At 49.3% G+C, this 12,585-nt stretch overlaps 2 protein-coding genes across 9 annotated transcripts in view; one reads left to right on the top strand and one right to left on the bottom strand.

Moving 5' to 3' along the window:
- The window catches only part of LOC126961761 (lymphokine-activated killer T-cell-originated protein kinase), a 394,985-nt gene that overhangs the window by 39,488 nt on the left and 342,912 nt on the right, over nucleotides 1-12,585 (bottom strand). The window lies entirely within an intron of this gene.
- The window catches only part of SCARA3 (scavenger receptor class A member 3), a 36,758-nt gene that overhangs the window by 3,823 nt on the left and 20,350 nt on the right, over nucleotides 1-12,585 (top strand). The window contains exon 2 of the mRNA XM_050802483.1: nucleotides 11,992-12,090. Within this exon, the coding sequence (XP_050658440.1) occupies nucleotides 11,992-12,090 (99 nt within the window). The remainder of the gene's footprint in view (nucleotides 1-11,991; nucleotides 12,091-12,585) is intronic.

Raw genomic sequence — 12,585 nt, 5'->3', positions numbered from 1 at the left:
GGGTGGTCCCTGAGGCCCAAGAGCTCTGCGCCTGAGCACCACTTGGGGAGCGGAAGTGACTCAGTGGTGAGATGGCTGGAAGCGGGCCCACCATGTGGCCCCTTTGCCCCGAGAGACTTGTGCTTGGCTGCGGTGGCCAGGGCAGGGGGCAGCCCTGTGTTCCTCAGGCGTGGGAGGAACAGCCCCTCCCTGCAGAATCAGAGAGCAGTGCCCACTTCATGTGGGCAAAGGGTGGAGGTGGGGAGAGGAGGGGCTGTGAAAATACAGAGAAGCAATCCCGGGAGGAATCCACCCTGCACCGTTCCTCTGGCAGAGAGGAGAGGATCTCCACTCACGAGCGGCCAGGCTGGGGGTCCCAGAAAGCCTGACCTCCTTCCCCAGGGGCACCGGAAGGAGCCAGGGCTAGAAGAAAAGGAACTGATGTGGTGAAGGTGAAAAGAGCCACCAGACGGCCTGACTGAGGGGTCCAGGGAGCCCCGCAGCTCAGATGTTGGAGTTTAGCTCGAAACCCTTAAACATCCGCCCCACCCCCAGCCCCGGCCAAAACAGTCATCTTGCCCTCTAGCTGGGGGTAAGCCTGGTAACTGAAGACTCAGGTCCCAAGGCTCATTTGAGACGAGGAAAAAGCCTTCTGTTTCTCAGTAGGCTAGGTTGATGGATAGTTTGGCAGTTTCCGTGAAGGACAGGCAGCTGTTCTGGGTGTTAGAATTGGTGCACAGTGTGGCCTAGCTGGGCATGCCTCTCATACATGCACTGCCCATGTTTGATCATGTTTAATTTAGTGATATGTGTGTGTGTGTGTGTGTGTGTGTGTGCTCGCTTGTGTAGAGTACTGAGTCCCAGGGTCAGGCCCAGCCCTGTCGCAGGCCAACTTTATCACTGGGATGAAGTCTGTGGTACTCCCTGGGGTCAGTCCCCTCATCCAGGTGGACCAGGTGATCCCACAGGATGGTATCAGAGTGTAAGTTTCATGAGAGTGGGGTCTCTGTCTGTTCCTAGCACTTAGGGGTGTCCACTACATCTGTTCAGTGTGCACATCTATACTGTACCATGGTATCCTCAGAACCTCACACAGGCATTTCGTAAAGATGCAGAAAGATGCCTGTATTCAACAAACATCCATGGGGCGACTGCCAGGTGCCAGGTCTGTATGTCTATATATGTCTAAGGACTGAGGAAGCTACAAAGAGCTCAGATGCTGTCCCTTCTCTCAAGGAGCTTACTCTTTACTAGGACACGTAGGATTTGTGTCCAAGTCACTTAAAAAAACACTAACAGTGATAAGTGTCTTAAGGGAGGTCCCAGCAAGGGAGTTTGGGGGTGGGCTGGGCTCCTTTCCTGGCTTTCCTTCTTTGCTGCTGTTCTTCGAGATGCGTCCTCGGTTTCAGCCACAGACAGGCTCCTGGTTCTTGCTGGCACCTGTTCCCTGAACAATCTCTCCCAGCCTTGAAGATGTGACACGTGGAAGTCGGCAAATCTGACGGCACCAGATTTGCTTCTCTGGGCTTCACAGCCGTATTTCCATCAGTGTCCTCAACGTCTCCAGGTAGAGACCTGCAGGCATCTTCTTCATGGTTCAGATGAGATACCTTCCCTCCACCTGAACCCAAGCTAAAAAATGGGTTATTCTGGGATGTTGCCCCAGCCCACACTTTTCAGTCAGCCGACAAGCATGGAGTTCCTGCTTTCAGGGAGGAAGCACACTAGTTGGAAGGCAACCCTGGGTGCTTTTTGCCCTTCCAGCAGAAACAAGATGTGCACACCTGAGAGGAGAACCGAATCATCCAGGCAGATGCCACAAAAGAACAAATGCATGGCATATACGGGAGATTGGATGAGAATCCTGGGAGAGAAAGGGAGCATTTCAAGTTGGGCAGTTCAGAAAGGCTTCAGAGAGGAGCTGAAGGCTGGGGGAAGACTTGGATGGGGACAGTGAAGAAGGCAGGAAGGAGTGCTGGGAAAAGCTGGATAGCAGGACTGGGGGGAAGAGTGGTGGTGGGGGAGAGAGATGGCCTGCAGTTGAGGGAGCCCTAAGCCAGAGAGCACCTGAGTGCTCCATGAAGGACATGCGGTTGTGTCTGGTTGACATTGGAGAGCCCTGGGAGGGTTTGTCAGGAGAAGGCCTGTTTGCCACTTGCCCCTGGAGATATTCTCTCGGCCTTAGCCCATGTTGGGAAACCTCTACTTTTAGAGAGTGGGAGGAAGAAAATGAGCTTGTAAAGCAGCCAAGAGGAACAGTCAAGGGCACAGGCAGAAAACCATGATGGTAATGTCATGGGAATTGAGAGGAGAGAGTTCCAAGGGGGAGGAAATGAACCCCAGCGTTGACTGCTGATCAGTAGAGTTAGCTCAGGATTTGTGGATCAGAGAAGGCCAGGTTGCAAGGGCCAGAGGGGCAGGGTAGATCAGAAGCAAAGGCGCGGGAGGAGCTATGTCCTTAGAGTGGGAGGCAGGGCCCAGCTCAAAGGGTTTTCAAGGCAAGGATGACCCGTGCTCATTGGAAGGTGGAGGGACAGAAGAGCAGGCATAGGGGGACTTGGAGACAGAGCAGTGGAATTGGGGGAGACTTGCTTTGAGAAGAAAGAATCTCTTTATCGGGAGGCAAGGGAAGGAGAAAAGATGGTTACAGGCAAACTGCATTACTAGCAGCTGCATTTAACCTTTTTATAACACATTTATTATTTTTTTAAAAAACCAAAACATTCTGAAAAGGAGAAACATTCACTCACTTGAACTCCTACCCTTTAGAGATAATAAATGACAAAATGTAGACGAACATTCTTCAGAATTCATTCTGTGTATGTTTGCACAGACTTTTTTCATGTAGATAAGATTATACTATCCATGTTATTTTTGTTTTTATTTTATTTTGTTTTGAGACAGTCTAACTCTGTGCCCAGGCTGGACTGCAATGGTACCATCGTAGCTTACTGCAGCCTTGACCTCCTGGGCTCAAGGATCCTCCCACCTCAGCCTCCCAAGTACCTGGGACTACAAGCAGGTGCCACCATGCCCAGCTAATTTTTGTATTTTTTGTAGAGATGAAGTCTAGCTATGTTGCCCAGGCTGGTCTCAAGTTCCTGACCTCAAGCAATCCTCCCTCCTCAGCCTCCCGATTACTTGGGGTTTTTATTGGTGGTGATGGTTTTTAGTTGTTGCTTGTGTTTTTGTTTGTTTGTTTCTTTGCTTGAGACAGGGTCTTGCTCTGTTGCCCAAGCTGGAGGGTAGTGGCACTATCATTGGCTCACTGCAGCCTCGACCTCTTGGGCTCAAGCAATTGTCCTACCTCAACCTCCCAAGTAACTGGGACTACAGGTGTATGCCACCATGCCCAGCTAATTTTTGTATTTTTTGGAGAGATGAGATTTCACCTTGTTGCCCAGGCTGATCTCAAACTCTTGGGTTCAAGTGATCCTCCTGCCTTAGCCTCCCAAAATGTTGGGATTACAGGCATGAGGCACTGCACCCACCTTGCAGTATTTTTAAAAAATGGTTTCATAACATCCCATAGTAAGACTCTGTGATAATTTATGTAACCAATCTCCTAGAGATGGACACTTTAGCTATTTGCCTTTTCCCCCAGGTGTATCATAGCATGCAGTGATCACCTTTACACGTACACCTTGGCCTAGTCGTATAATTATTCTCTTAACATGAAGTTCCTAGAAGAAAGATTACTGAGTCAAAGGGCACTCGCCCTTGCAGTATTGACAGAGGGTGTCAGACTACTCAGAATACACAAGAAGGCCTCTTTCCCCATCCCTCTCCCAGGCTGAGTTTGAAGTGTAGGCATCTGTACAGAGTTAGTGGATCATAAAGAAAGGAGTTGGAATCTCATGGTCTTGATCCTTTCAGAAAAGGAGGGGATGAGCTCATCTTTAGAGAATGAGGTGGGCTGACCCCCGAGGAACCCAGGAATAGGAAGTGAGGCTCCAGACGGCAGGACTTGGTTGAAGCCAAATGTGTGCCACCCTCTGACACTCTCCTGCAGCTCTGGGCTTCCCTAGTTCAGTGCTAAGAAAGCAGGCTGAGGATGGAAGTGACAGTGCCCAGGAGAGAGAACTATGGGCTCCAGGGGGCAGAAGCCAACCCTGGGGACTGGGCTGGTCTTGGAGCTCAGGGCGAATGAGAGCCTGGAGGAAGGAGAGTGAGGAAAGGCTTAGTGCACTGGGGATAAAGAAGGGAAGGGGCTGGAGATCAAGCAGATGGAACAGCGATAAGCCTTAAGCTCCAGAGGGCAGGCAAGATGTGTAGAGATGAGACAGTAAGTCCCATGTCCAGGAGCCCTGAGTTTCAACAGAAAAGCTGCCTCCATTCAAGCTGATGGCAGGAGACAGAATGAAGAAATGATCCAATCCAGGTGATGTCATTATCCAGAACAGTGTTCCCTAAAGTCAGAGTCCCTCTGCCTCTAAACATAGGTCCCAGAATGAAAAGATATATTTATTTTTCAAGATCTGCAGGAAGTTCCATGGCCAAATAAGTCTGAGAAACATGGAATTAAACACAGATTTAAATGGGCTTATTATTATTTTTCCAGCACTTTTCAAAATGTTTGCTATGTGAATGTGAATCTCTAAGATGGCGATAGAGTATGCCATGTTTTCCACACTTACTTGATCAAATAATCCTTTTTCACAAAGAATAATTTGGGACTAGTGTCCCATAGGATATGTTTTGAAAAACTGATTTCTTGTAAGTTGGAAATTGGTCCTGGGAGTGATAGGGGTTGGGAGATGACCATAAATGAGAGCTTCATTGGAATAGTATAGAAAAATAATCCTAATAAAAGTGACTACTACTATTTATTAAGCATTTACTATGTGCCAGGTACTTTTCATATATATCTCATTGGATTTTCACAGCAGCTCATTGAAGCAGACCATCTCCCCACCATTTACACTTAAGGAACATGAAGCTCAGAGGAGGGAAGTGGGGTGCCCCTGCGAGACAGACTAGGGTTTGCAGGATCAGAGGTGACAAGAGGGATCAAGACAACGGGTGATTCCCAGCCAGGCACGTTGGCTCACGCCTATAATCCCAGCACTTTGGGAGACCCAGGGAGGAGGATCACTTGAGGCCAGGAATTTGAGACCAGCCTGGGCAACATAGTGAGACCTTGTCTCTACAAAAAATAAGCAAGATTAGCTGGGTGTGATGGTGCACACGTGTAGCCTCAGCTACTTGGGAGGCTGAGGTGGGAGGATCATTCGAACCCGGGAGGTCCAGGCAGCACTGAGCCGTGATCACACCACCGCACTCCAGCCTGGCCAACAGAGCAGGACCTTGTCTATAAAAAAAAAAAGAAAAAAGAAAAAAAAAGAAAAGAAAGCCGGTGATTCCCACCCCTCCCATCCCTCTGAATTCATGGGGTTCAGGGGAGTCGGGGGGAGTGCTGTGTACACAGAGGAGACCAATGTGTAAGTAATGGGGGGAGAGTGCCTGTTGTGTTGGGTGAGTAGCCTGGGTTCTTGTCTCAACTAGAGGCAGCACCAGGCTGCGAGCAGGTATTTAGAAATGGGTGGGCATTCGGGGTTGTCACAATGACCAGGGATTGCTACTGGCCTTTAGTGGGCAAGGCCAGGATGCTGAATGTCTGTGCAGAGTGGGCCATGCCCATCTAATGAAGAATTGCACCACCTGGAATAGGGTCCCAGTTAGAGGAGTGGAGGGCAAAAAAGGGGAGGAAAGTTGTTTAGGTTAAAGAGGGTTTAGGATAAAGCAGGGATTTACCCACAACCTCTGTGGTTACCAAGAACAGACTGGGAGGCAGCCGAAGGGATTCAGGTGGAGGTAGCAGGAAGCGAGAGAGAAGCCTGTCTCAGAGCAGCAGATGTGGTTTTAGGGATGCAGAAGCTTGAGGATGGGGACCAACAAAGGGGCAAGTGCTGGAGGAGAGAAACTGGCGGAACCATGGAAGCAGAAAAGGACAACTTGTTGAGCAGGAAGATCTGAAGGGAAAGGACTCGCGTCTTGAGACCTGAGTGGGCAGGCGGATTCCCAACCGATTACAGACAAACCCACAAAGGAAGCCTGTGGAGAGGGGGTAGTGGCGGAAGGGCTCTAATGAAAACAATTTTGCAGCCTTACTTATAGCATTCTCCAACCTTAAACTATAGCTATTCTGCACTTTAAATACAGCATTGGCTCCAGAGAAGACTCTTAAATCTTTATTTTTACTGATCCAATTGGCTGTTTTGAAAACCCACTCTGTGAACCCTGCAGAAGATAATTATCAAAATATGTTCCTTGAAGTGCCCAAAGAAAGACCTTTTATTCAATTCCTCGAATCTCTCCCCCTTGTTGACTCAGATGGAAGAATGCAGTCCCAGAAAGGCGAAAGAGGGAACCAAGGACACATCTGTGGGCACCAAAAGAAAGCTGGCATCGGTGACCACAGTTGAGTTAGCAGTTGGTTAACAGGTCTGGGCTGTTTTCTACCCGCAAAGGGAGAGCTAAACCAAGCTCAACCCCAGTGGAATCAGTGGCCGTGCTTAGCAATGTGCCAAGACATGCACCCTCCATCAAACTTGCTACGTGGCTCTGTGGGAGCAGAGACTTAAAAAAAAATAAAATAAAATAAGGAATTTCTCCTCTTATGGCTGTCCTTCTTTCTGGAGTTTGAGATGGATATTGTGACCTAAGGGGTGACAGGAAGAGAGGCCCTTTCAAATCTCTAGTGGTTGCCACTATTTTATGGGTCTGGGCTTGCAGCCTTGGCCTTGGCCTTCCCAGGCTATTTAACTTTTTTTCTAAGCACCCTGCCTGTGATTCGGATAGTAATCGCTGCAATAAGATTGGGACCTGGCTGTGCCTTTCACTAGGAAATCCATGGGGCTGGCTTCTTTGTGACAGGGACCAGGGCCCTCCCTCACAGCAGCTGTGGTCCCTTGGGGCCTTGGGAACAGGGCAGGCAGAAACTGGCTCACCGAGTCTCAGATGTTCATTCTTCCATGATTCCCATGCTGTCCCAAGTTTGTCCCCAGAGAGGAGTTTCCCCGTAGGTTTTTAGGTCCCAGCATCACCTTGCCTTCTCCAGTGTCCTCTTCCAAGCCCACCCGCTCCTGCTAAAATAACCTTGCTCCTGGAAGATGAAGAAAGGAAGAGGAGAGAGAGAGAGAGAAAGAGAGAAGAGACAGAAGGCAACCAATGCTATTTCTGCCTTCCTACAAATGGAGCCTCTCTCCAGACACCTAGAGCCTATCATAACATGAAGATTTCATTACCCCTTCCAGACACCCAGCATGCTTCACACTCAGGCACTCCTCCATTTGCAGCATGGCAAGAGTCCTCCATTTCTTTATACATGACACAGACAAGAACCAGTGCCTTACTTTGGAGAGTTATAGACATGTTACATACAGGTGGTATTGTAAGGTGATTAACTGGGACCACAATGGAAAAACATGAGCCCCACAAACAAGAGCCCTTGGAGCTTTAGGAGGAGAGTATGATGTCCTTTGTTCTGTTCTGAGAAGGGGAGGAGAAGCAGAGCCAACGTTTTGCTCCTACCCATTCCTCCACCAGCTCATTCTTTTGCAGTTCAAACATCAGCCCTTGGTCTATGAATTTCACCTTCATTGCTTTAAGCCTTGCACCCCAAATGCATCCGTTGTCTCCAGCACTCCCTAGTCATGGAGAATCCTAAGAATAAACCAGATTTCAACCCTATTTTAAGTCATCAATCTTCATTTTTTAAAGACACATGAGCTCCTGATTAAAACAGCAGAGGATAACAGTTAACTGAAGACATAGGCCTTTGCAGAGGGTCAGAAAACCCATCTTTATGAAACATCCACTATGTGATCAACCCGGTGCTGAAAGCAGCTGAGGGGAGCTTTCCTGATTGCAGGGATGTAGCAATTGCTAGGAGTGTGACCTGTCAACTGATATCAGGCTTGTATGGAAAGGCCTTGTGCCAGTTCTGAGATGGGCATGCGCAACTCTGCAGACACTCGAATGCGTGTTTGGATCCTGCCTCAGATTCTTGGATATTTAGGAGCCACTAACCAGCTTCCAGGTCACTTAACGTATCTGAGCCTTTGTAACATGATGGAGGTGAATTTGCAAATTCCCTTCCCACCCTCTCAGGCTGTGGTTCTCTATCCCTGAAACACCTTTGGAGAGCTGGTGCACCTAACACTAAGTCGGTTTGCCCTTGATGGCAGGAGAATAGGCGTAGAAGACGGAGAGGGGAAGGAAATTATTTTGCCATCTCTATTAACTCCGCTTGGCCTAGTTCAAGGAGGGACTACGGATGCCTGCCTAATCAGTCATCCTCTAATCAATCACTACTCTGGGGCCTCAGCCAGGGCTTTTTCATTCTTGATGTCTGTTTCTTCATCCATACATACTCTGATCAGAACAGTCTTGGTATAACGTGAACATAATGAGCTTGTGCTTGCAAAGGGCTCGGCTTATAAGAGCCTCACAAATGCTTTGGATTATGTTCTTATTAAGTGAACGAGGCTACAGTGGTGAGTTACTACAACATTCCAGACATAGATGAGTCAGGGGTCCCCATGGTCCGGGGCTTAGTGCTGGAAGACAGGAAATCCAAGGGATTAGAGAGAGAAGAACTCTTTGTGGATTGGGGAGGGCTGTGAGTTATGGAGCTGAGATGTCAATGGAGGGAAGATGGCCAAACATCCGTGGTCTCCCTCGTCTAGAGAGATCCAAGATCCTGGCTGGAAGCTGCCACTTCCCTTCCCATGGGTCACTTGGTGCAGTACTGGAACGTCTTGTTAGCAATTTCCACTGGCTAACAGTTGCTAATTTGGGGGGCTATCCACTGGGAAAGCTGGTTATAACAAAGCTCTGTGTTTTTTGAGAGGGTGTTTGCTGAAGCCTGGTGTCAGCCTTGCTTGATTTAAGTCATCCCAGATTCCCTGCAAAGGCTATAAACAGTGAAGTGATGAAATTGGCCCTAGAGCCAGAACAGGGAGGAGGCCCAGTCACGGGGGAGGGCAGAGGAGCTCATCAAGGATGGGGAGAGATGAGGAACTGGGCCGAGGAGGCAGCTCTGCTCTAAGGGATGGAAGGAATACTACCCCACGGTAGCTCCGGGGCGGTGGTGAATACATCCCACAGCCCACAGCGTGGTTCTGACTGGGCTCTCCGAAGGTGAGAGGCCATGGCTAGTAGGGGGAGGTTTTGGTCAGACAAACAGAAAGTACCAAGGAATTCCCCTGCCTTGCCCCAGACATTCATTTATGGGAAAGAGATCGTAATCCTGGTGACCGCCCAGGCCAGGCTTCCTTGTAAACTGTTGGCAGATTGATGACGGTACAGCTGCCCAAGGAGAGCTGAAAGTGATGCTTCTTAGGATATGCATGAAAAGGAACTTCTCATGCTTCCTTCCTTCTCCTGCTTTACCCTCCAAAGCGCTTGCCTGCACCCCCGCCGCCCCCACACACGCACGAGTGCCCCAGTAAGCAAATCTACCTGGAATCTCCTATTGTGGAGAGGAAAACCAGGCTTCAGGAAGCTTTGCCACTGCCCAACTCTGTGACTTAAGCCAGGCATTAAAAACCTCACACCACACATACACAGGTACACACACATGCACACTCATGGGCAAAAATGCACGTGCACACATGTGCAAGCACAGCATGCACGTATACTCACACATGCATCACACACACCCTCACACACGTGCCCACATACACAAAATTTACTTTCCTCACCTGTCAAATCAGGAGAAAATGTGCTCACTCTGTCTCTCGGGCTACTTGTAGGGATCAAATGGGGTAATAGATGTGAGAGCGCTTTCAAAGTCCTAAACCCCAGGTCTCCTTTGTCTCTCCAAATTAATTCAATCTCTGGGGGTGGAGCTCTGACTGACATTGGTCCCTTGAAAGCTCCCCAAAGAGCTCCAAGGCAGGCGTAGAATGGCTGGAAAGCGTAATACCAAATCCTTCGTTGGTTTATTTGAAATTGTGTTTGTTGAGCCTTTCTCTGTGCCAACCACTGTGCTTGGGGTGTTGGATAAAGCAGAGAACAAAACAGATGGTCTCTGCCCTTGGAGCTGAAGTGCTGGGGAAGAGAGCCACCGCATGGACAGGAGAGGTGCATTCTTCCACAGGAGAGCACAGAGCATGTGAGGTGTGGGCAACAGGGCCTTACACTAGTCTGGGAGCTCAAGAAAGTCTGCTGGGGAAGTGATGTTTAAGCCATGCATGAAGGCCAAGCAGAGGACGTTCATGGCTGTGATGGTAGCATCCGTAATTTGGGGTCACCCTCAGTCCTCTCCCTACTGAGTCCATTCAGAGCTGCCTTTGCTTACCAATGGCGCCTTGCCGACTGCATCTCAGCTCCTATGTTGATCACAATGGCTGTGGCATGGCATTTGGGCCCCAGGTGCTCACAGGTCTAGGATTCGACTCAAGATGCCCATCAGTCATGGTCAGGAGCCCCCAGGGCTCCGCAGCTCATTCATGTGCCACCCTCTTCTTGTCTACCCGCTGACCTTGCTGTTGCAGGAGCAAGATCTCTTAGCACTTTGTGGAACCTTTGCTCATTACCTCAAGGTGGTTGTAGGTATGATAGAAAAGATTTCCGAGTTCACATCGTGGCTTCACCACTTCTATTCTGTGGGCTGCTAAGCAACATTCTGAACTTCCCTGAACCTCAGTCTTTTTGTCCATAAATGTGATTCTCTGGACTGTAAAGTTTATAAGGTGTTGTGAAGATTGCCTTGAGGCAAAACCCAGCACTTTATTGCATTAAAAACAAAAAGGAAAAAAGCAAAACTTGAAGCTTCTACTTCTAGCATTACCAACTTAAAATATTCTCGGGCTATAAAATGTAGGCATTAAATAAACTACAGACATTCTGCTAAGTGCATAGCTAAAGGTGAAAGAAGCAGGGAATCCTTAAGGACCCCAAAAAACAAGCAAATAAAGAGAGAAAGAGAAAGAGAGAGAGAGGGAAGAGAGAGAGAGAGAGAGACAGAGAGAAAGATAGGAGGGAGGGAGGGATAGAAAGAAAGTGAGGGAGAGGGAAGACAGAAGGAGGGAGGGAGAGAAAGAAAGTGAGAGGGAGGAGAGAGTAAAAGGAAGAGAGGAGGGAGGGAGAGAGAATGAAAGGAAGGAGAAAAGTAGGGAAGGAAGGAAAAAAGGAAAGAAAGGGAAGGAAAGGAAGGAAGAAAGGGAAGCAAAGAAGTAAGGAAAGGAGGGAGGATAGTAGGGAGGGAAGGAAGGAAGGAAGGAAGGAAGGAAGGAAGGAAGGAAGGAAGGAAGGAAGGAAGGAAGGAAGGAAAAGGCCAGGTCTTACTTACAAGGAGTGGGAGGTGAAGGGTGTCTGAGGAACTAGAGGAATCTTCTGAGTGAGGGATACATCATTTAGGTCTTAGTTAGGGACCATATTGTCCCAGGGAATAAGAACCAAATCAGCCTCTGACAGGAGACCTGCTCCGCCCAAGGCCCCTTGACACTTGGTGGGTCCTGGGTGAGATTGTGTGAGGCAGGGATCTGCACCCATCCTGTCTCCTCCTCCCTCTGACTGCCTCCTTCCTCTGGCCTCCTCCTCTTCACAGCCTTCCAGCTATACTGGAGGCAGAGTCTTGGTGGGGACTATGCTGGAGCCAGATTCAGCCTTGTCCTGGAGAAGAGGAATTCTGCTTCGGTGACCAAGTGTTGGGGAATAGAAGGACACTAAGCCGTAGCAAGCAGCCAGCTCTTATTTCTCCTTACTCCACCTCCAGGGGTTTCAACAAGCTGTAGAGAGAGCAGGCGCTGGGCTGGCCCATGTGTCTTTCCCAGCGTTTGGGAAATGGGGAGCTCTCCTTATCCAGAGGGGCAGGACATCCCAGCTCCTCAGCCACCTGATTCCTACATCTACCCCCTTTTTGCGCTTACATCAGGCCACCTGGAGCTCAGTGAGCTGGCTCAGGGGTAGAGGTGGGCACGGGATGTGGGGACTGGTAAATAAAAGGGGCTGCTGGAGAGGGCTGGGATGGCTCTGGATCTGACGGCACTGGTTCCATTATAGTGAGGTCAGCTGGCGGCGATGGAGATGCCTTGTGCGTTACGGAAGAGGACCTGGTGGGTGATGACGAGGACATGCCGAGCTTCCCGTGCACCCAGAAGGGTAAGGACTCTGGGCTGCCCCTGATCTCCACTCCGGGCTGAGAGATCCCTGTCTCCATCCCCAAGCCAGTGAGAGATGTGTCTGTTTAGGTGGTTTCAAAAGCCTGGGTGTCCTTTCCGCACTGCTTCCTGGATGGTTAAAGGGCAGAGTTCATGGCCCTGGGCGTGCAGTACCAATGATGTCAAAGGAGTTTAGAATTTTTTTTCTTAAAGACATGGTTTTGCTGTGTCGCCCAGACTGGTATGAGTGGTACAACCATAGATCACTGCAGCCTCAAATTCCTGGGCTCAAGTGTTCCTCCCATCTCAGCCTCCCAAATAGCTGTGACTATAGGCGCACGCCACCATGCCTGGATGATTTTTTTTATTTTTTGTAGATACAGCGGTCTTGCTATGTTGCCCAGACTGGTCTCAAACTCCTGGTCTCAAGTGATCCACCTGTCTCAGCCTCCCAAATTGCTGGGTTTCCAGGTGTGAGCCACTGCGCTTGGCCTGA

This window comes from Macaca thibetana, chromosome 8 (genome assembly GCF_024542745.1).
Source record: "Macaca thibetana thibetana isolate TM-01 chromosome 8, ASM2454274v1, whole genome shotgun sequence".
NCBI classification, from domain to species: domain Eukaryota; kingdom Metazoa; phylum Chordata; class Mammalia; order Primates; family Cercopithecidae; genus Macaca; species Macaca thibetana.
This window is presented reverse-complemented; position numbering and strand designations above follow the sequence as displayed.